The 21,450-nt window shown below is 34.1% G+C and overlaps 2 protein-coding genes across 7 annotated transcripts; one reads left to right on the forward strand and one right to left on the reverse strand.

Moving 5' to 3' along the window:
* Positions 1 to 1,062: 1,062 nt before the first annotated feature.
* LOC18032736 (cyclic nucleotide-gated ion channel 1) lies at positions 1,063 to 6,632 on the reverse strand. 3 transcript variants are annotated; one of them, XM_006422085.2, is made up of 7 exons: positions 6,426 to 6,632; positions 5,849 to 6,254; positions 5,507 to 5,719; positions 5,101 to 5,381; positions 3,151 to 3,262; positions 2,807 to 3,043; positions 1,063 to 1,991 (listed from the first exon to the last, which is right to left on the reverse strand). In XM_006422085.2, coding segments are annotated over exons 1-7 (1,929 nt in total). In that variant the 5' UTR covers positions 6,428 to 6,632; the 3' UTR covers positions 1,063 to 1,313. The 3 variants fall into 3 exon arrangements, with proteins under 3 accessions (XP_006422148.1, XP_006422149.1, XP_024039782.1); XM_006422086.2 differs by having other exon boundaries at positions 5,849 to 6,632; XM_024184014.1 differs by lacking the exon at positions 5,507 to 5,719 and having other exon boundaries at positions 5,849 to 6,631.
* A 1,000-nt stretch (positions 6,633 to 7,632) lies between these two features.
* Positions 7,633 to 15,397, forward strand: LOC18033223 (cyclic nucleotide-gated ion channel 1). Of its 4 annotated transcripts, XM_024183984.1 has the most exons (14): positions 7,633 to 7,897; positions 8,006 to 8,418; positions 8,520 to 8,732; positions 8,843 to 9,123; positions 9,828 to 9,939; positions 10,046 to 10,282; positions 10,634 to 11,046; positions 11,136 to 11,480; positions 11,618 to 12,560; positions 12,664 to 12,876; positions 12,988 to 13,268; positions 14,054 to 14,165; positions 14,280 to 14,504; positions 14,701 to 15,397. In XM_024183984.1, the coding sequence occupies exons 2-14, from the start codon at positions 8,146 to 8,148 to the stop codon at positions 15,121 to 15,123; spliced, it is 4,071 nt and encodes a 1,356-aa protein (XP_024039752.1). In that variant the 5' UTR covers positions 7,633 to 7,897; positions 8,006 to 8,145; the 3' UTR covers positions 15,124 to 15,397. The 4 variants fall into 4 exon arrangements, with proteins under 4 accessions (XP_024039752.1, XP_024039763.1, XP_024039758.1 ...); XM_024183995.1 differs by lacking the exon at positions 7,633 to 7,897 and having other exon boundaries at positions 8,340 to 8,418; positions 8,627 to 8,732; positions 8,823 to 9,123; XM_024183990.1 differs by lacking the exon at positions 7,633 to 7,897 and having other exon boundaries at positions 8,340 to 8,418; positions 8,627 to 8,732.
* Positions 15,398 to 21,450: the final 6,053 nt, after the last annotated feature.

A 21,450-nucleotide genomic window follows, 5' to 3' on the forward strand; every position in this document is an offset into this window, starting at 1 on the left:
CAAAGAAAAAAGAAAAAAAAAAGAAGAAGAGAGAACAATAGATCTTCTCCATTCTAGTAATCATTCCCAAATTAGTGGGTCTCACACCAACTTGATTCTCGTTCCCCCCTCCTTATCTTGAAAGTAAACAAATTATTGACTCTTGTGCCTGATTCTCATTCTCGTTGAGTAAACTCATATATAGGTAAATAATTTTCCACTGACCACTTGGCCAATAAATAGAGCTTCTCTTTGCTTTCATTTATGCAGAAGACGGTATCTAAAGTTGAAACAGTTTCTATAGCTTTAACACATACTACCAAAAACAGGATGGCGGCCAATCGACAATGTTTCTGGAACAAAAAGCCCGTGAAGTCCAACGATTTTGGTGGTTCTCAAGCGAAACTAGCTATTTTAGGAAAATCAAGTAGAACTATTTAGCCAAACTAGCTGGAAAGCCTGAGATTTAAGATAAGACAAAAGGATGAGACATTCATAACTTCATTTACAGTAGAGCAAATATCTACTGGGTTGGCTGATACATAAGAAATAGATAAGTCATTTAAGCCACTTCCAATATAAGATGTAACAAATTTGATCAAGATTTCACTGGATTCGGCAATTAGATACACACAAGACGATCAAAGACGAACAAGTACTCAGATAAAAGCAAGAAAACTGAAAGAATAATTCAAACAGAGACAAATGACAATGACACAGAACATTAACGTAGATTGGCACTAAGCCTATATGTATGGTGATAAATGATCAGCGACGGCTTCATTCGTCAATATAAAGATGACAGATCTCATCTAGAATTACAACGACCACACAGAATCAAAGATATCTCAAATTGATTCATTGTACACTTAGTTATGAGCTTACCAAGATAGGCTATTAATCAGCCCTTACATGCTAAAATTTATTTCTATAACCAACTGAACAGAATTTTAATCACGTTAGACGTCCCTAAGCTTAGTCAAAAGAATTTTAGCCACATTGTTAACGTAAGACCTTTCTAAACAAATGAATGATATTGCAAAAGAACAAAAACAAACTGAACTTTCTTCTTCCAGTGGCCAGAGTTAATGTTCCACATAGGTGACAGACATAGATGTATTCTAAAATCAAGGTCAAGTTTCTTAAATTCGTAGAGTTGGTAGTTTAAATAAATTAAAATACAAAGGTTATAATGTATTCTAGAATTTCATAATTGCTTTGGATTTGGTTTTTGGTGCATTAGTCATGCTAATCTACAATTGAAATTGATGTTTCCTATTTTCAGCAAACCTTGCAATTTCAACTCAAATAATCTAAATTTACAAGTATTTACCCTAAGATCTGGTTGTTTCTGAAGCAGCAAGTGTGATATTGACACGTCCTCCGGGAAGACCACCATTGCGCTTTACAGATCGACGCACATAAGTAAAAAATTGTGTGGCATAAATGGCAGTGCCAAACTTGGATGGTTTTCCACCAGCCTCGGCTTTTTGATCTTGCAAAATATTCTCCTTTGCATAAAGAGATCCTTCAAGCTTCCTTTTCTTATAGCGGCACCAAGCTGCTTGTATTACGCAAGCTTTTGAAGTCCTCCACTCTTGGGAGTAAAACTTGAAAATGTCTAGAGGTTGCATGTTGTGATTGCGATGCTGCCAGTACTGATAAACAATAGCCCTCAAGTCATCAGTATTTATGGCAAAGGCTTCAACATTTGTAACGCTAATAAGAGCACAATTTGAGTGAGGAATGTTTGAGAGTGGATCGGGATCTAAAGCTGAAGTAGCAAGCTCTTCACCCCAAAAGTCACCAGTACTAAGATATTTCTTAAAGACACTTGTATTTCTACCGCCATTAGTGGTCGTGGTCAATAGCGTGCCTTGTGTGATGAAGAACATCTCACAAATTGGATCACCTTCCTTGACAATGCAGCATTCTTGTACATAAAGCACTGGCTTAAGACATTTGCACATTTCACTCAAAATTGATTTCCCCATCATTTGGAACATTGGCACCTTTTAAACACAACCAAAACAATAAATGAGAAAGATTTTAGATCTGACTAGCAAGGAGAAAAATTCAGGCAATATTCTTCTATATTTTATGCATTGTAATACTAAATAAACGGTGTAAGATTTAGGAACTATTTTGAGTCTTAGACTATTGTTAGTATACAAACCCTCTCTGCCCTAAATACAGACAAAAATTACGCAAGTTCATCCGTAAGATTAGTACAAGGGAAATCCATTCTTAGATTTCTTGTTTTCATTACAAGATTTCAACTATTTGGCTTATCTCTCATGAAGACTCTAAATTTGTATTTTTATTTTTTGGTTCATAATTATAAACAAGATTAGAGGTGTTCAAAGCTAATCCAATAGAAAAAAAATACAATAAGTAGATTGATGAATTAGATTGGAATATTTATTTTAAATTTAAACAAAAAAATTATTTTTTTGTACATGTGGCACTATAAATAAATATTTTTAATATAAAATGAAGTTAACAATTTTATATCTTAAATAATACAATAAAATCACTATAAAATAAAATTGTTAGAACTAAGAAAAAAACATTTTTTAATGATGTTATTTATTGAATAACTTAAGAAGAGTTTTATATTTTAATTACTTGTGACATCTTTGTTTGTATATTTATCAATTAAAAGGTTCAAGTTATTATTACTAAACCCAAGCCCAAAACCAATTTATGCCCCCTCGAAGAAGATTGCTGTCATTCTAAGTGGGGGTAAATTGAAATTTATGCAGAAAAATCAGAATAGCAATTTTTTTTTAAAGCTGTTAAACTTTTATCAAAACTAAATATTTACCTTCTTGAGCACTTCTAAGCAAAGTTCACTTTTCATCTCCCAGTTGAGGTTGACTGGAAGATTATTGAGCAAATTTTCTACATCAATACCTCTCATTTCTTGCCATACATATTGCTGGTGATTTCTAACCCTCTGTTGGAGACTCTGAGATAGCATTTCAAATGTTCTCCACTGTTCTATCTCTCGTGCCTTAGACTTTATTTCCTCTAATTTTATGGTTCCCGATTGCAAGTATATCTATTTAACAAGAAACATGTTTTATAAAATGATAGTACTTTTACTTTGTTGCATCTTAAGCATACAATAATTAATTAGGAGAAGAATAAAAAAAAAAACATACTGACCGTAAGATTTCCAAGTACGAGAAGAAGTAGCAACAAGCTAGCAATGATAATGAAACTTGCCAATAAGTTTTCCCCCTCGTGCGTACTTGTTTGAAGGTTTTGACCCGCACAACTACAATGTAACATATCAAGCATTAATCTTACAAACTATAGATGCAAGAATAGGTAATATATGAGTTGTGATCAGGTGCGTGTCGTCACACATGCGATGGGCCATGTGACAAGATTTCATTAAAGAGGTTGTGGGCGCCAGCAACCAAAATCATGACATGTAGTTGTGCACATAATTAGATTTCATATAATACCATAATGAGGTAGGGACACTCTAAAAAATTAAAAAAAAAAATACAAATTTCAATAAAGTGATTTGAGTTTTTTTTTTTTTATCTTTTAATTTGTCCCTTAATTAATATGTTAAGGAATTCCCTTATATATATAAAAGATTGATCAAGTGCACACTGCCAGGCACGTTATTGTGTACGACTGGCCATATGTCACTGAATTATTGGCCAAGTTGTTAAACGTCAGAAAATGACAAGGCATGTGGCCCGACACACACAATAGAACGTGCAACAGCACGTACTTGGTTCGGTCTCTATGTATATATGGAGATTCCCTCTTGCGGATGTTTACACTAAATACTTGGTTCGGTCTCTATGTATATATGGAGATTCCCTCTTGTGGATGTTTACACTAAATTTTGTGCAGGTTCATAGTTTTATGGCTTAAAAAATGATTTACTTCATTGTAAAATGATTTTCTGCGTAAAACACTAAATTCGCATTTTATTTCTTGTGAATGTCCGCAGGAAAGAATGACTCTCTCTCTCTACACGCACAAACACATGCACACACATATGTAGTGCTTATTTGGTGAGGGTTTTAGTACTTTATTATGTTGCACTATTACATCATAAGGCATAAACAGCTTTCTTGGACTTCAAGAAAATCTAGGATCTTAAACTTGGTAAGTAATATGAGATGCTAAGAGATACAAGTTGTCTACCAAAGAAAGGGAACCAAATTAAAGTTATTAGTCTATAATAAGAATGAAATAAGCAGAAAAGAGAAAGCTTAACATCCCACAAGACAGTTTTAAAAGTTAATACTTGTTAAAACAAAGTTACACCAGCCGACTAGATAAGGTAATTATAAATTAATTGATGCTACTCAAACAACAACTGGCTTAGGATATTGTTAGACATGATTAAATAGGGATGGTGTTGGTGTTTGAAAAGCTGACAATGACAAAGGTTTTACTGTAGACACTTCTTAAAAGCGGTTACTTGTGCTCTGTTAGTGCTTCTATCAAACAATGTGTGGGCAAACGAACCCAAGAACCATGCACAGACTTTTTTTTTTCTAACACTTATATGTATAATATAATAAAAAATCTATGAAGGACTACTTTAAACTTATCTACTCCACCTTTATTACTGAGGAAATGTCTACTCATATCCAATTTTTAATTGAGAGAGGAAATTTTTTTAGTTAAATAGAATCCTCAAGTACAGCTTGAGTTCATGCTCTCAATTTGGCGAGAACATAGATTCACCACTAAATCAAAGGCCTGGGTGGCATCCACAGACATTTAGATGACCAAAAGTGACCCAGAACAATATAATGTGACAATAGCAAGAATAATCAAAAACAATATTTCACCTTAATCTTCAGTGAAATAGCCAATTTTTTTGGTTAACATTTTTCAGTATTTTCAGAAAACCATGCACAGATCATGGTGCTCTCTCCAAGAATATATGGCATATGTCATGTAATTTGTTCTTACACTTCCACAATTTCTTGACAAATCATCTGGAAGACTTTGATTAAATATGGAGATGACATTGTTGGTCTTGTTTATCTATTAGTATTGAAAAAAAAGCCGGAATGATCAAATTAACTCAATGTGAGAGAATAGAGCAGAAAAATGAAGTATCTTGCATGCACATACCTGACAGTTTGGAGGCCCCATCGAAAACAATAGATGAACTTCTTCTTAAAAGCTTTCTCCTCTACCATACCGGACTGAATAGCTTCTTGGAACATTCCAAAATTAAACATTGTTGTATCTTGTATCATGGTAGGGCAAAGTCCAGTTAGAAATGTGTAGTTTCCAACAGTTTCATAACAATGAAAAGAATTTTGGTAGCATTCAGTATGCTCTCTGCACGCTTTCTTCCAGCATTCAGTTTCCCTTTCTATGGCCATAAAATACCATAAAGCTCCAAAAACCTAAAATTACCAGCAAATGGTCACTCTTTGATCAAACATTTAGGGAAAAACAAATGTATGGCAAAAGGTTTTTTTTTTCTTTGTTTTAAAATATAAATCAACAGATAAATCTTGAATTAACTTACATGAGCAGCGAGTAAGTAAATAAGAATGCAACATGCAGATTTAACCCATTTCATTTGAGCAAGAATGCCTGAAGTACTTTCAGCTACCGCATATAGCCTATAGATTCGATAAAACCTCGGCACATATTGTACTATAACAACAACTTTCAACCATACCATTGCAGGAAAAAAACCCGAGCCTTTTGATGTTATAATGATAATTGAAGTTACCAGCTGGACAAAATACAAGAAGTTTAGTGTCCAGAAGTGACATCAAATTCAGTCATTTTAATGTAAACAAATTGCACATTAACATATAAACATATAAGAACACTAAGCTACATTAGAGTCGCCCTTAATTACCTGTGGGATTGGAAGACAAGAGAGAAGGTCCTTGAGGAAGGAATTCAAGTAAAAACATTTCTTTGCATTTGCTCGACTATGCTTATGCGGAGTCGAGCTAGAATAAATTATATTAAAGAAATCAAAAATCGTGCGTAGAGAAATGGCTATAATCGCCAATTTTATGTCCAAGTCAACACATTTTTTATGATCATTGACCACAAAAATGTAGAAGAACAAAGGATCCAAAGAGGTCGAGATTATACGCACTGCAAGCCAAATCCAATTCCAAAAAGGACCCCGTGGGTCAACGATTCTGTTAATATGATTATCCAAGCTTGTGGACATGATGTTGTAACCATTACTAGCTAGACGTTGACCTCTTTGTAGAAATCCTGAGTCCAGATTTGTGCCCCGTCTAAATGGCCTGAAAGTTTGCGTTCTCATTACTTAATGTAAACTGCAGAACTAAAACTTGAACAAGACCGTTAGTTGCAAGGATGATTCATGGCTCTATCCATATGCATCCACTATTAGAATGAATTTAACAAAAGATATTTGAAACAGCTCAAGCTCAATACAGCAACTAATCACTTACATGATTACTTTGTAAAGATCAAAGCAGAGGAACCATACTGTGGTTTCTACAAATTTTCAGATCCGGCAAATCACTACTCCAGTGGAAAAAAATCAAAAAGCTGTCAAATACAGTAGCCTTCTTTAGTCTTTGACGCGGTGTCAATTACATATATGGCCTTGGCCACCTGAGAAGCCTACCTGTCAAACTCATGTATTGTTATTCAAACTCAAGGCCGTGGATGTGAGGGCCATTTTGGGAATGTACCTTTCTTCCCTTTTTTATTGGGGAGAAGGATATATCTGTCTACTTAAAGTCAACACACAGTCAAACAGAAACAGTCAAGCAGTTTTCTGAAAAATCAATAATGGCATTGCAGCTTAGGCACGTTTCCAAAAGGGAAAAGAGACGGATATACTTTTCATCATTGTGTTTTAACTTAATAACACATTTCATCTTTATTTTTTAAATAATAATTTAAAATATTTTTTTATTAATTCATTAACAGTGTAAAATTATTAATTAATAATTTATTAAAGATAAAATATAATTTTTTATTAAAATATTATAAAATATATTAAAATATTTTTTATATAATTAAATAATACTATAAAATATACAAAATTCATTAATTTTTTCTTAAATAAAATCAACGATGATATAGTTTGATATAATCATTGAATAATTATGATAAGAAATAAATTGTAATTAACAAAATATTTTTATTCTTTAAATTATTAAAAAAAACTAAAAAATACCACTAATTTTTATGTATTTGCATGTACTGAATATCTTATTTATCTTTAACTCAATTTAAATCATTTTACAAGTAATTAGAGAGTATACTTATATGAATAAAAAAATTGTGATATTTTTAGTACTTAGATCTAGGATTTATATGGCTTTCATGGCGCTAAAATAAAAATAAATGAAAAAAGAATTACTTGAAATAAAAATTTTTATTTTTTTCAGTATTTCTTATTTAGTGAGATTAAATAAAATTATTTTTAGTTATATGTTAATTTTTATTTTTTTTTAATTTTTTTTAATAAAAAATTTATTTTTAGTATTAATACATTATTAATAAATAACATTCAACTAATGATGAGTTAATGAAAAAAATATTTTAATTTATTATTTAAAAATAAAAATAAAATAAAATAAATTATTGTATAAAACCATAGGAATGAGAATAACGTTTTCCTTCTTCAAAATTTTCTTACAAAAAATTGGTCTATGATAAGTTTACTTGGGTCTTCGACTTGGTGTTAATTACATGTATAGCCCTGGCCGTCTTGACTGGCACATATCTAAATCGACCCATCTATGTTAGGTCAACGCATTTCTTCTTTACTTTCTACAATATCAACCAAGACTTTCGTAATTCATATTGAACGAAGTGCTGATAGAGGATGGTATTGAATCTGCAGAAGGTTTACTGGCTCTAATTTGCTGCAAAAAATCAGAAGGATCCTTCTACCACTTTGAATCATGTAAGTGGTTGTTTGCTGTATTGCTAGAAGAAATTTGAAACATTAGTCTTCAGTTGCTGTACTTGGTGTTTTAGGACTGATCTCTAAACTACTTTGTGATTTGTTTAGGCCTTCGGACAAGAACCGGGAAAGGTACTTCCGGGAAGCTTAAACATCGAAAAGGTTCGGTTTCAGGGAAGTTCCAAAGAGATCCATATTTTGGTCTCGAAATTGATGAATCTAGTGGCCTTACAGAGTCTACAACATCCATGCCCGATATGTTAACCTTTTTACGACAGTGGCCGTACTTTGATTGGATGAAAATTATATTCTCTGTGATTGAAATACAAGTCGAAGCTTTGTATTTCTATGCTCCCGTCATCAACGATGAGAGAAAATGCTTCGATATGCACCAGCAATTTCTTGAGAATGCTTTCGTGCTCGGCTTTTTTCTTATTTGCATTCATATGGTTATATTTCTCTCGTACAAAAATCCACTGGGCTTCGTCATCAACTTTTTAATCTACTATTCCATTCTAGCGGTGAGATCAATTCTTCAAGAGTTATGTCTAATTATTACTCACAATATGATAAAATTATCTTCGTTATTAGTAAAATCATATATTTGCTCTGTTATAAACAGATGGCGGGTATTATTCTCCTTGAAAAACAGGGATACCCAATTTTTTTTGATCCAATGAAGTATTTTAAAATTCTTCTTTGTATCCGGTACCTGGCAAGGATTATCAGTATCTACTCGTTGTTTTCAAAGGCTGTAAGGAGTTCAACGGAACTTTCTGAAGCTAAATGGGTTAAAATTGCAGTCAACCTTTACCTTTACCTGCAAGCTGCCAATGTTAGTATTTTCCTTGCAAAATTCTATACCATTTGATGTACAATTATTTTTCAAGTTTTCTCAACTCTGCACTTCTTTTTGTTGAATTAGTGGCTTGCTGGTGTTTTTAGGTATTTGGAGGCTTATGGTATTTTATGGCCATAGAAAGAGTGACCGAATGCTGGACGAAAGCATGCATAAATCATACCGGACAGCATTGTCACTTTTCCTGTCGTGTGAATTTAGAAGAAGATAGAACATATATAAATGGATTTTGTCCCACAAAGATACGAAATACGACAATCCATGACTTTGGAATATTCCATGGTGCTCTTGAGTCTGGTATAGTGGAGGGGACAAGTATTCTGCAAAAGCTTTTACATTGTTTTGTATGGGGCCTGCAAAATCTCAGGTTTGTGCACGTATGATGCTTATCTCCCTGGTGGAAGTATGTTCAGGTGATGAGGTTATCGCCATTTGTCATTGGTGATAAATCTTTCTAATGTTAACATCATTTTTTTATGATCAATTCAATTGCCGTTCTTTAACAATACCAATATATTAAGAATACCAATTGTAGCTCAGGCATTATCAATTTTATTGTGCAATGTCTACTGCCTCTCTGTTTATTTTATCATTGTCCTGCTTCAGTCACCTATCTCCATTTTCAATCACATTCGGATGATTGATTTGGGAGTGAATGGAGGTTTAAAACAGGTCATTGGTATTAGAGATAAAGGGAATGAAGTTGAATAGAGAATGGAATTAATTTGATACTCTGGTTGAGTGTTTGGGTATGCTTTCACATAGCCTTTTCCTGACCATGTACGCAACTGAGTGTTGGCTTATTATCTGGTACTTGTTGCAAGATTATGGTAAATGGCTTGTGAAACTTTATGTTTTCTGGAAACACATTCCTTTTCTTCTGCTGAAATTTTCATTTGGTTGCATCTATAAGCCCTTCCTCAACGTGTTGAGCCATATTTTTAAATTTAAAATTTTTATTTTCTTATTCTCGTTTATCAAACTGTCATCTGCCATAAAGCTTCACTACTTTCAAACATATGGAAGTTGCAACTTGTAAGATTAATGCCTCATGAATTTAACTAATTGCAGTAATTTAGGTCACGACTTGCAATCAGGTAGCGATGTCTGGGAAAACATCTTTGTGATTTTGGTTGTCAGCTCCGGTTTCCTGTTCTTTGCCCTTCTGATTGGAAATATGCAGGTTTCTATGTCTTTCTTTGTTGTTACGTCTTTATTTACTTTCATATGCTTGAGTTGAACCACTATATGAAGTTTTATTTTCATGAACTTTGGTTCTTGTCAAACAGATATATCTACAGTCCAGAACTGTCAGATTAAAGGAGATGACAGTGAAGCCTCGAGAGATAGAGGAGTGGAAGCCCTTCCAAAACCTCTCCGCGAATCTCCAACAAGAGATGAAGAAGTATAAGCCTTACATACGGCGAAAAACCAATCACATTGACATAGAAAATTTACTCAATAATATTCCCAAGGAACTCGGAAAGAAAATAAAGCGAGAACTATGCTGGCATCTGCTAAAGAAAGTGAGCTTCTTTTATCTCTCTAGAATTGCTCATCTATGCTCGTGGTAGACATAAAATTTTCTTGTCACTTCTTTCCTTTGATTATCAATTTATGAAATTAGCAAAGAAGAAACTAATATCTTACCAACATTTTGGAGAGAAGACTAGGAAATAAAACAAAATGTTCAATACAGTAGGAGTTCGCAAATAGCTATTCATAAGTAACCAAGCCAATGGAAATTGAACATCATTTTTAGCATATCAGGTTAGTAGCCATAACAAGTTGTAACTATTAGCCTCTGAATACTAGTCCACACTTGTATTGCTGGGGAGGGGATATATTCTCATTCTTATTCTTGAATATCTATCAAGGTACATGAGTTCAGGATGCTAAAGGAAGAAACATTGGATGCTCTGTGTGATTGTGTCAAACCAACTTTCTTCACTGAGCACGCTCACATTATCCGGGAAGGAGACCCAATTGATGAGTTGATTTTCGTGATGCAAGGCAACCTATGGACCTACTCCTTTAATGATTTAACAAATGGCTCCACAAGGAAAAGGGATCATCTGGAAGATTCTGACTTCTATGGAGCAGAACTTGTTGATTGGGCTCTGAGAGACTGCTCTTTATTTGAATTCTCCAAGTCAACCAAAACCATTGAAGCTCTTACAAATATTGAAGCCTTTACTCTTATGGCTGATGACCTGAAAATTGTGTTCAATGAGAAGATGAATCAGGCAGCATTGGTCATACAATTGGCCTGGCGGCATTATACTAGAAGGCAATCATTATGCTGTCATTTGGATTAGTGTTCGATTTTAGGGTTAGTTTTATCATTGACTAACTGGATTGCTATATAATGTTCTACAGGAAATTCAGGTTTCCCAAGAGAAGACCATCGCCACTGTATGTACCTCTCCGAGACAAAGTGAAGGAAAAGACGCCTATACCTCAACGAAGCAAAGTGAAGGAAAAGACACCTTTACCTCAACAAGACAAAGTGAAGGTAATGACACCTGTACCTCAACGAAGCAAAGTGAAGGAAAAGACGCCTGTACCTCAACGAAGCAAAGTGAAGGAAAAGACGCCTGTACCTCAACAAAGCAAAGTGAATGAAAAGACACCTTTACCTCAACGAGGCAAAGTGAACAAAAGGACGCTTCCACCTAAACGGTTCAGTGTGAAAATAAAGATCATTGGAACTCTCCTCCGAAGGTTTTAAAGACATTGAAGTCCCCTTAGGATGGATCGCCGAAATATAAATTATTGTCCTTGCATTCCATTAATATATAACAAAAATAGGCTTTATTTATTTTAAGAACTGATCTTTGAACTACTTGCGTTTTGTTCAGTGTGGCGAAAGTGGTTACAAGAGATCCATATTCTGCTTTCGAAATTTATGAACCTAGTGGCTCTTCAATTTCCGGGAAGTCTCAAAGAGATTCATCTTCTGCTCTCGAAATTTATGAACCTAGTGGCTCTTCAATTTCCAGGAAGTTTCAAAGAGATTCATCTTCTGCTCTTGAAATTGATGAACCTAGTGGCTCTTCAATTTCTGGGAAGTCTCAGAGAGATCCATCTTCTGCTCTCGAAATTGATGAACCTAGTGGCTCTTCAATTTCCGCGAAGTCTCAAAGAGATCCGTCTTCTGCTCTCGAAATTTATGAACCTAGTGGCTCTTCATTTTCCGAGAAGTCTCAAAGAGATCCATCTTTTGGTCTCAAAATGGATGAACCTAGTGGCTCTTCAATTTCCGGGAAGTCTCAAAGAGATCCATCTTCTGCTCTCGAAATTAATGAACCTAGTGGCTCTTCAATTTCCAAGAAGTCTCAAAGAGATCCATCTTCTGCTCTCAAAATTTATGAACCTAGTGGCGCTTCAATTTCCGGGAAGTCTAAAAGAGATCCATCTTCTGCTCTCGAAATTTATGAACCTAGTGGCTTTACAGAGTTGACAACATCCAATGTCAAAAGATTACTCTACAAAATGAAAAATATTTTCCTACGGTGGCCGTACTTTGATTGGATGCAAATGATATTGGTTGTGACTGTAATATCAGTCGATCCTTTGTTTTTCTACCTTCCTGTGATCAATAATTTGAAAAAGTGCCTTGATTTGCACTACCAATTGTTGGACATTGTTAATGTGCTCAGCTCTGTTCTTCTTGTCATTCATGTGCTTATCATTGTTTGCGTTCCGTTTGCTAGTTATTTGATGCATATTGGAGAGAACTCACACAAAAATCAATGGTGCTTCATCATATTTGACTTTCTAATCTTCCTTCCCATTACACAGGTGAGATAGATTCTTCTACAGTTATTTTTAACTATTACTAATAAATATATAGATGGTTATCTTGGTTTCTATTAACATTTTAGGTTTGCTTTGTTCAATGCAGATGGCGGGAACTCTTCTCATTGAAACTATGGGCGCCCCAAAATTTGTGGATTCAGTGAGGTCTTTTAAGCATGTTGTTTTCATCCAATATGTGGCAAGGATTATAAGAATCTATGCATTGTTTTCAACAGCTATGAGGAGTTTACGCAAACATGCTACAGCTACATGGGCCAGATTTGCATTCAATCTTTTCGTTTACCTGCAAGCTGCTAATGTAAGTATTTACCTTGAAATTTCGATATCATTACACGTACAATTATTTCTCAAGCTTTCTCTCACCTGAACACATCTTATTGTTCAACAACTGACTTGCTGGTACTTTTAGGTATTTGGAGGCTTATGGTATTTTATGGCTATAGAAAGACAAACTGAATGCTGGACGAAAGCCTGCATAAATTATACTGGACGGAGCCATTGTTCTTTTAATTGTCATGACAATTTAGAAGACTATACATTTTTAAATGAATTCTGCCCAATGAAGACGCGAAATGCGACAATCCATGATTTTGGAATATTCCATGGTGCTCTTGAGTCTGGTATACTGGAGGGGAAAAACTTTCTGCAAAAGATTTTACATTGTTTTATATGGGGCCTGCAAAATCTCAGGTTTGTGCATGGGTGATACTATTCTTGTTGGTGGCAGGTGGGATGATGTGGTTTTCTCTATTTGTCATTGGTGATGTATCTTTCTTATCTTAAGATTATTGGTTTGTGCCAAAGCAATTGCTGTTTCTTTTACACTTACTGAGCCAAGCCAATATACCAAGAAATTTTATTCTTGATGATCCATTTCCAGTTTTATTGTGCAATTATCTGCTGCCTATTCATTTATTCTGTTCTGAGTGCTCTACTCAAGTGGCTTGTGGTTTTTCCTTAATGCTGCTAGGCAGACCGAAGCATTCACCCTGAACTTTCATATACCTTCATTTTATTAACATTCTTCTAGATAGTTAATTTGAGAGAGAGTGAAGGTATGTCAGGTCACGGGTACTATTAGAGAAAGAGAATGTAGAAGGAAAGCGAATGGGAGTACAATTGATACCCTAGTTGAGTGATTGTAACTCTTTGTATAGACTTTTCCGGACCATATAACCATTGTTGATGTGACAACTTAGTTTTGTCTTATGTGGTACTCATTAGGTCAGCACTGTGAGTGGCCTGTGGAGTTAATTTTTTCTGTTATGGATACAGTTTCCTGTCTTATTTTGGGATGCTGAAATTTTCATTCTGTTTCATCTATTAGCAGTCCCTCCATGAGTTGGGTCATATTTTCAGTTCACTTGTTGAAGTGTGTCATCTACCATACAAATTTCATTACTTTCAAACATTTATAATTGACAACTTTCAAGATCACTCTCTGATATATTATAATCGGATTTGTTTTTTTGCAGTAATTTAGGTCACAATCTGCAAACAAGTGGCAATGTCGAGGAAAACATCTTTGTGATTTTGGTTGTCAGCTCTGGTTTCCTGTTGTTTGCCCTTCTAATAGGAAATATGCAGGTTGCTATTTACTTTTTTCCTTTTTTTTTAAATCTCTCAGTTTAGTTTTTTTTATGATTGAGTTGAACCATGGAATAAATTTGAATTTTATGAACCGTACTTCTTGTCAAACAGAGATATCTAAAGTTAGGAAAGGAGATGACATTGAAGCCACGGGAGATTGAGGAATGGCAGCCCTTTCAGAAGCTCTCCAAGAATCTCCAGCAAAAGGTGAAGAAATATAAGTCATACATACGGCGAAAAACTGATTACATTGATGTACAAAATCTACTCAATAATCTTCCCAATGAACTCAGAAGAGAACTAAAGCGCGAACTTTGCTGGAATCTGCTAAAGAAAGTGAGTTTCTTTTTGTCTATCTAGGGCTCCTTTCCATTAGTAACCAAGCTTTGGGAAATTGAAATGGATATAGAAATTAAATGTAATTTTTGGCATTTCACCCATCAGATTAGTTGTTAATCCTTGAATGCTAGTTCACACTCGTATAGCTGGGTCTCAGATTTATTCTCATCCTTTTTCTTGAATTTTTATCAAGGTACAAGGGTTCAGGAAGCTAAATGAAGTAACATTGGATGCTCTATGCGATTGCGTAAAACCAACTTTCTTCACCGAGCACACTCACTTGATTCGTGAAGGAGACCCAATTGACGAGATGATCTTTGTAGTGCAAGGCAAACTGCGCACCTACACCTTTAAGGATATACAAAGTGGCTCAACAAGCTCTGATCATAAAAGATATGATGGCAAAAACACAAGGAAAGAAGATCTTCTGCAAGATGGCGACTTCTATGGAGAAGAACTTATTGACTGGGCTTTGAGAGACCGCTTCTCATTTGACATCCCTAAGTCAAACAGAACCATTCAAGCACTTACAAATGTTGATGCCTTTATGCTTATGGCTGATGACTTGAAAATTGTATTCAATGACATGATGAATCAGTTAGGTCTCTACGACTAAGGTCTCTATGACTAACAAGAACTCGTGGAACTCTACCCAGGAAATTGAGTGGGACTTGCAGCTGAGGTTTATCCACTCTTCAGCAACTAAATCTTTTAATGAAATAGTAACTTTTAAGTATCAGAACGTGAAGTTTCACTACTTTTCTGTAGGATATCCAAGTTTCCCAAGGCCAGCATATAATCATTGTAAGGCCAACATATAATCAGTGTAAGTGGACATGATTAAGCTCATCGATGATGAACAATAGATTGGTTTGATCTTGTTGCTCATACATCTGGCAATAGGTTTATCATTTATGTGGTTTATAAATTATATGCGTGGTTTTGTTGTGGGGCTAACATCTATCTGAAAAGTATGATTACTGCTCTATGTGCAAATGACATTGCACGGCAAAATGCATTATGTACTACAGTGTGGACCAATCTAAGTTATCAGGAATAATATGTATAAAACAATCTGCTATCTACCGGTTGCCACTAATTCAACCTCTATTCAAGTTATTTCTAACAAAATTTCCTTGTAATTTGCAAGCTTATTTTGCTGTGGAGCATGTATGTTGAAAGAAACAGTAGTCTGTATATTTTCTATATCAGTACATAATGTCACCTGAACTTGAGGTATCAACCCTCATCCCCTGTCCCACGTTCAAAGGTAAAGCTGTTGCGCTGCTGTATACGCATGATTGTAACTGTTTTGGAGGTTCTTGTTAAAATCCTATACGGTTTTATACTCTTTTGAGTACCCAAGAACAAACTATTTTTCGCCAAAATAGCCACGATAGCTTGAGATGTAAGCAAGACGGGGAGGAAATTTTAAATAATATGGGTTTTGTTAAGCTAAATTCGACATCAAAACAGGGAAACGTAATTAGAACAGAAGTACAAAAGGGTTATTTTCTTCAGGCTTTAATAACACAATACAAGAATCACTGCGCTACAAGCAGATAACCGAAGCAAACTATTTTTAACCAACTCCTCCATCTGTCAAGAAAGTCAGCAAGTGTTTTGGTCAACTGCTGAACTGAGCAGTATTTCAACAGGTTTAAATAACTTTTGTTTGTCATTAAACAAATTTTTATACCTGGTTTAATAACATAAGAACTTTGGTTGTTTGTAATAGATAACCAAACATGTTTTATATGTTTTCATTATTTTTACTGTAATATGTTCTATGGTCAGTATATTGCAAGAGAAAGTGAAAGCTGCTCTGAAAAACTATCCAGAATTTGATCTTAGTGTGAAAAAGTAGGATTTACTGACTGTACTACATGTCATTGAAATCATAGACTAGTTGTACATCCACCCTATGTTGTACAAAAAGATTTACGCTTTGTTGCACATTGTAATTTACAATAGGTACTTGATAACAAAATTTTTCAGGAAATAAAGAGTACAGGACAAGTGTATGCTAATTGTATCTTCACATGAAAGTATGAACTAAGCACAGTGAGATGAATTACAAACTACTGAGAAATACAAACAGCTGTAGTATGTGGCGTAACATAGACGCTACAAGCCATCTTCATAAGGTTATCTGAAAACTCTGCAATTGGATTGCCAAAGTATCTCAGAGAAAGAGTGTTTCCTGTATAACCGAATAGGCTCTTGTGAAATTTATAGCTTTCTGGCAAAGGGCATTGCATGTACCAGAGGCGGTTTGTTTCAATATCAAGAAAAAATAGCTGCTTGCGAGCATAAGCTACTATGCGTGCTCCATCAGTTCTACGGTTCCAAATCAACCAGTGCATGTCTCCACATGCAGATACATTCTGTAGACAATATGGTGCAAAGCAAAGAGATTACTTGCCATGAAGCTGTACCCAAAGTGTAAACTTTGGTTTCAACTATTGACCTTGGTAAGCGACACAATAAACCACACCTCGGCAGTTCACATACCCGAACAATCTTGTAAGAATTGGTTGTAGAATCAAATCCCATTCCATAAAATGCCAGATGTTCCCTGAAAGTGCCAATGCCGATTGATACAGCCAGTGGTTGTGGTATCTATAAAACTTCTCCTCTGAGAGGATTGCATATAAAGAATTCCCCTAGATTCCATTTTTTTCGAAAGAACAATAAACCATTAGCAATATTCTCGACAGCGTTAGATTCCTCTGAGAACTCTAAGATTGGAATTTCCTTGATGATATTACCACCACTTATAAACGAATGCACGGCGTCCTCGTGATCAACAAGCAGGATGTGAGGTCCTTCATCATCAGCAGCAGCTCGTGTTGATTAACGCTTGCTAGCAAAAGAAACGCTGTCAATAATGTCACGCCAGTTTGCAGAGACAGATCGCAAACGCACAAGTGATTCCGCTGCCAATCTCGGAAAAATGTCATAGATTATATAATCAGAAACTTGTTCCTTCATCGGTTTGCAATTTTTAACATCCATTTGATTCTCTTCAATTGAATACTCATCACTTCCTGCATGTAAAAGCTATTTGAGTGCCATAAAGCCTGTAGTGAATCTAAATATTTAGGGAACAATTTAAATAGAAAAATTAACATGAAGCTAATAGCATTGTTAAAAAAACATGAATCAAGAAACAGAGCAAAACAGAGTAGCTACTAATAAGAATACCCAAATTAACTCCTAAAAGTGACCTAACATAAAAAGAATCAAATCGAAGCATTAAAGCACTAATCAGAGACTTTACACTCAATTTTTTGTTTTAAAATTAAAAGACTCTTTTAATTTTATATGATTTTATTTTGTCTTCTTAAACGATATCTGTTAGAATTGAATGGCACTTTCGATGTTTCTTATTTATTTTACAGTGATCTCTTCCGGCTCTTTTTTTGTCTAAGGCATGGTACAAACAATGAATCATCAGATTAATCAAAATAGTAACCCCAATCATAAAATTAAAATTATAAAACGGCTCCTCAGATGATTTGAGCCACACCAGAAATCGTTAACGACATATACACTTTCGCATGCAGCTTTAACAAAGGTTTTTGTCAAGTTTAGTAAATGATTTTTTATCATTAGATTTCAAAAATTAGGAAATTTTGGTATACACAGAGGTGGTTGAGTTTGTTGAAGGGAGATGGTTTTTGTGTGTGGTTGTGATAACAATATAATCTGCCATAGTCATTAAATTAAAAGTAATAATTTACTTATAAAGTTGTGATATAAAATCATATTTCAAATGGTGAAACATTTGCTATGTCATTCATTTTACTAATATTTTCAATAGTTTGTTACTCATATTTAAAAAGTCAACTATTAATATACAGTAAACAATGATTATTGATTTTAAATACAAAGATTTCTTGTTGAAAATTTCATTATCCTTATAAATTAAATATATTTGTTAGAGTGCAATTTATGCACTAGTTTTGCATTGTTTACTTTCCTTAATATCGATGTTTTGCACTTAATAATAGTGATTTACTTGTGTTTTACTTTTATAGGTGCAATTCTATTGATTGGTGATAAAATTGAGCTATAAGATGATGTTTAAGGATGATTGTTCTCTTAGAGAAATTATGAGCGTCAGAAGAACTTTGTTGATAAGGCATGGGCGCGTGCTGTCAACTGCGGACCTGCAGTTTTTAGTTTAACGTGTTTTGTATTTTTAGTTATTTTTGTAATTACGAATTTAATATTTCAGATATTAGTATTTTATTTTAAATAGAATTCTAGAGAAGAAGAGAGAGAGAGTATTTAAGAGAGGAATCTATTGTGAAAAATAGGGGATTTAGATTGGAGAAAAAAAGAAACCCTAGATCTAATTTTTCTCTTCTCTCTATGAAAAACTAAACCTATTTTTTTGGTTGAAGGATAATGAAGCTTTGATTCATCATTACCGTGAGATCTTTCTTATGCTTTAATTGTTTTATTGCTTTTTGGGTATTTGTTTATTCTCTGAATTAGTTTCATGATTATGTTTGTTAATTAGGTAATTGGCCACTATTTAATTACCAACTTAATCTATTGTCAATTAAAAGATTCATCATATGAAGATTTTAATGTTTGTGACAAATAACATAGTAGAGAGTTGTGTTGTGAGAATAAACAATCTAATTTAAATGAATCATCATATGTGTTGATTATGATTTGGGTCTCTCTGATTTTTCAGGCTGTCAATTGATTAAATCCTATGATCGTATCTAGGGTTGTCTATTGATTAGGGAAATAACCAACGGTCGTACCTTGGTTATCGACTAGTTAAGGAGAGATTGGCTATTAGAGGGTCTCAGTAGCTATAACCAGTCTATTCATAAGTAATAATAATCTATATTTGAATTAATGATTAGTAGTCGAATCAAGCTGAGTTAATTCCTTCAACCAGAGCTTTCACCAATTTGAATTACAACTTTAATTTGCATTCTTATTATTTTAATTTAATTTTTATTAGTATCAACAATTTCCCCATTTTATGTTTTACGTTTCAAAAGGATTTAAATAATTACCGATCTCTGTGGACACGACCCTGCTCAATCACTATACACAATTTATTTAGAGTAGAAATTTATTTTTGTTGGCTTCGACACCCATCATCGAGGAGTTTTCTAATAGAGCGCAAGAAATTAAAGAGTTTGACTTAACAATAGAGTAAAATAATTTTTTTTCACTATAATTATCAGTGTTTTCAGAAAAGTTTTTATCTTTGCCATTAGCTATGTGTAGTTCGTCATTTATTTGTTTGGATTTATCATATACAAAAACCGACCATCTGTCTATAAAATATTAAACATTAAAAATCTCAAACCTGCTCTTACACTACCTTAGAAACGTTTCATACAAAATCATTAAGTTCATTGTTTGATACATGGCAACCAATGCCCTAATTGGCCGGTCGGTCAATGCATTATTAGGTCAAAACAATAGATGCTTTACTTAGAACAGAAGTCACTATGAAGCTTTCGAAAACATTCTTCATTATAATCAATTTAAAATGATCCAAGACTTGACTTTGTCACTTTGTACATATATGAATGTTTTAACTGCAGTTCCTAGTAGTTTCATTAGACCCAGACACCTTTGTCTGCTTCCAAGAGAGACTTTTCGATAAGTCTAATCTTTGTCTAAAACGTGTCATTCGTACAACACCAAAAGATTTTCCGATTGTTACTTTTGCGTCGGACACGGGATATGTGTCTTTTTGTGCTCTTTCTTTATTATTTATTTTTTAACTTTTCTTTTTGCCAAGTGAAAATTTTCTCTGTTCATACTTTCGGTTTAAAAGAAAGTCATGGTCCTCACTCCTCATGGATGGCGAAGTTTTTCAAAAGAGGGCAAGTCAATTCATGGCTTCGTAGGATACACGTGTGTTCCTGGGACCTGTCGTATGTGCATGCATGCTAGGGTTTTTGTTTGGTGTCGTGATTAGCGGAACACACGAGTACACAACCACTCTTTCTAATTGCTTTTCCAATTAAAAATGAATTACTTGTTCGGCTTTGTACAATTTGGGCTGGTGAATAGTTAAATCTTAATTGGTGGTAGTAAGAGTTTTATTACAAGCACAATAAACAAAGCGATCTTGAGGAAAAAGTCTGAGGACCAATTGGTAAATGATGCCTAACCTGGGGACTAAAAAGGAACACTACCTTTTTCCTTTCTTTAATATATATATATATATATATATATATATTGACAAGTACACAATTATGTGATGTAATATTAGAGACGTTGATTTCGGTTAACGTATGCCCTGAGCTACTCATGAAGAGGACCCATGTCAATAATGTCTTTGTGCCCTTAAATTAAATCAGTCTAGTTCAATTCTGTTGGAAAATGAAGTAGCTATCATGGTAGTTGAAGTGGAGCCATACATTCTATTTATTAATTATTTATTACTATATTACATATATTTAAATCTAATGTTGTTTAAAATCTTTAATTTCTAGCTAGTTCATGTCACAGTCATCCGAATCAGATGATTGTAACTATACTCGAGTTTGAAATTAACTAGCCATGTAATGTTGAGTCATCGAATCTAACTTATTTGATCAATTGTGTTAATTTGCTCACTTTTGTCTTTTAATATTGTCACAATTTGTACTTTGTCCTCGACGTAAGTGGTTACCCTTGGAACTGGAAAGTGACATTTATTTATTTCCTTAAACTTGCTGTTCTTGGATAATGGATAATGGCTCGGTTCACAAACACTTGTGGCATAATTGTTTCTTGAAAATGACCTTAAAAAAAATGTACTTCAATAATTTTTTTATACGTATAGACAGCTGTTGTATTACACCACAGACCTTTGAAATCTTGACCCGAAAGCTTCACTTCACCTATTTTCCAACTATCAGAAGAGTGCGTTCGAAAGTATTTTGGAAAACAAAATATTATTTTGTTTTAT

This window comes from Citrus clementina, unplaced genomic scaffold (genome assembly GCF_000493195.1).
Source record: "Citrus clementina cultivar Clemenules unplaced genomic scaffold, Citrus_clementina_v1.0 scaffold_9, whole genome shotgun sequence".
In the NCBI taxonomy this organism is placed as follows: domain Eukaryota; kingdom Viridiplantae; phylum Streptophyta; class Magnoliopsida; order Sapindales; family Rutaceae; genus Citrus; species Citrus x clementina.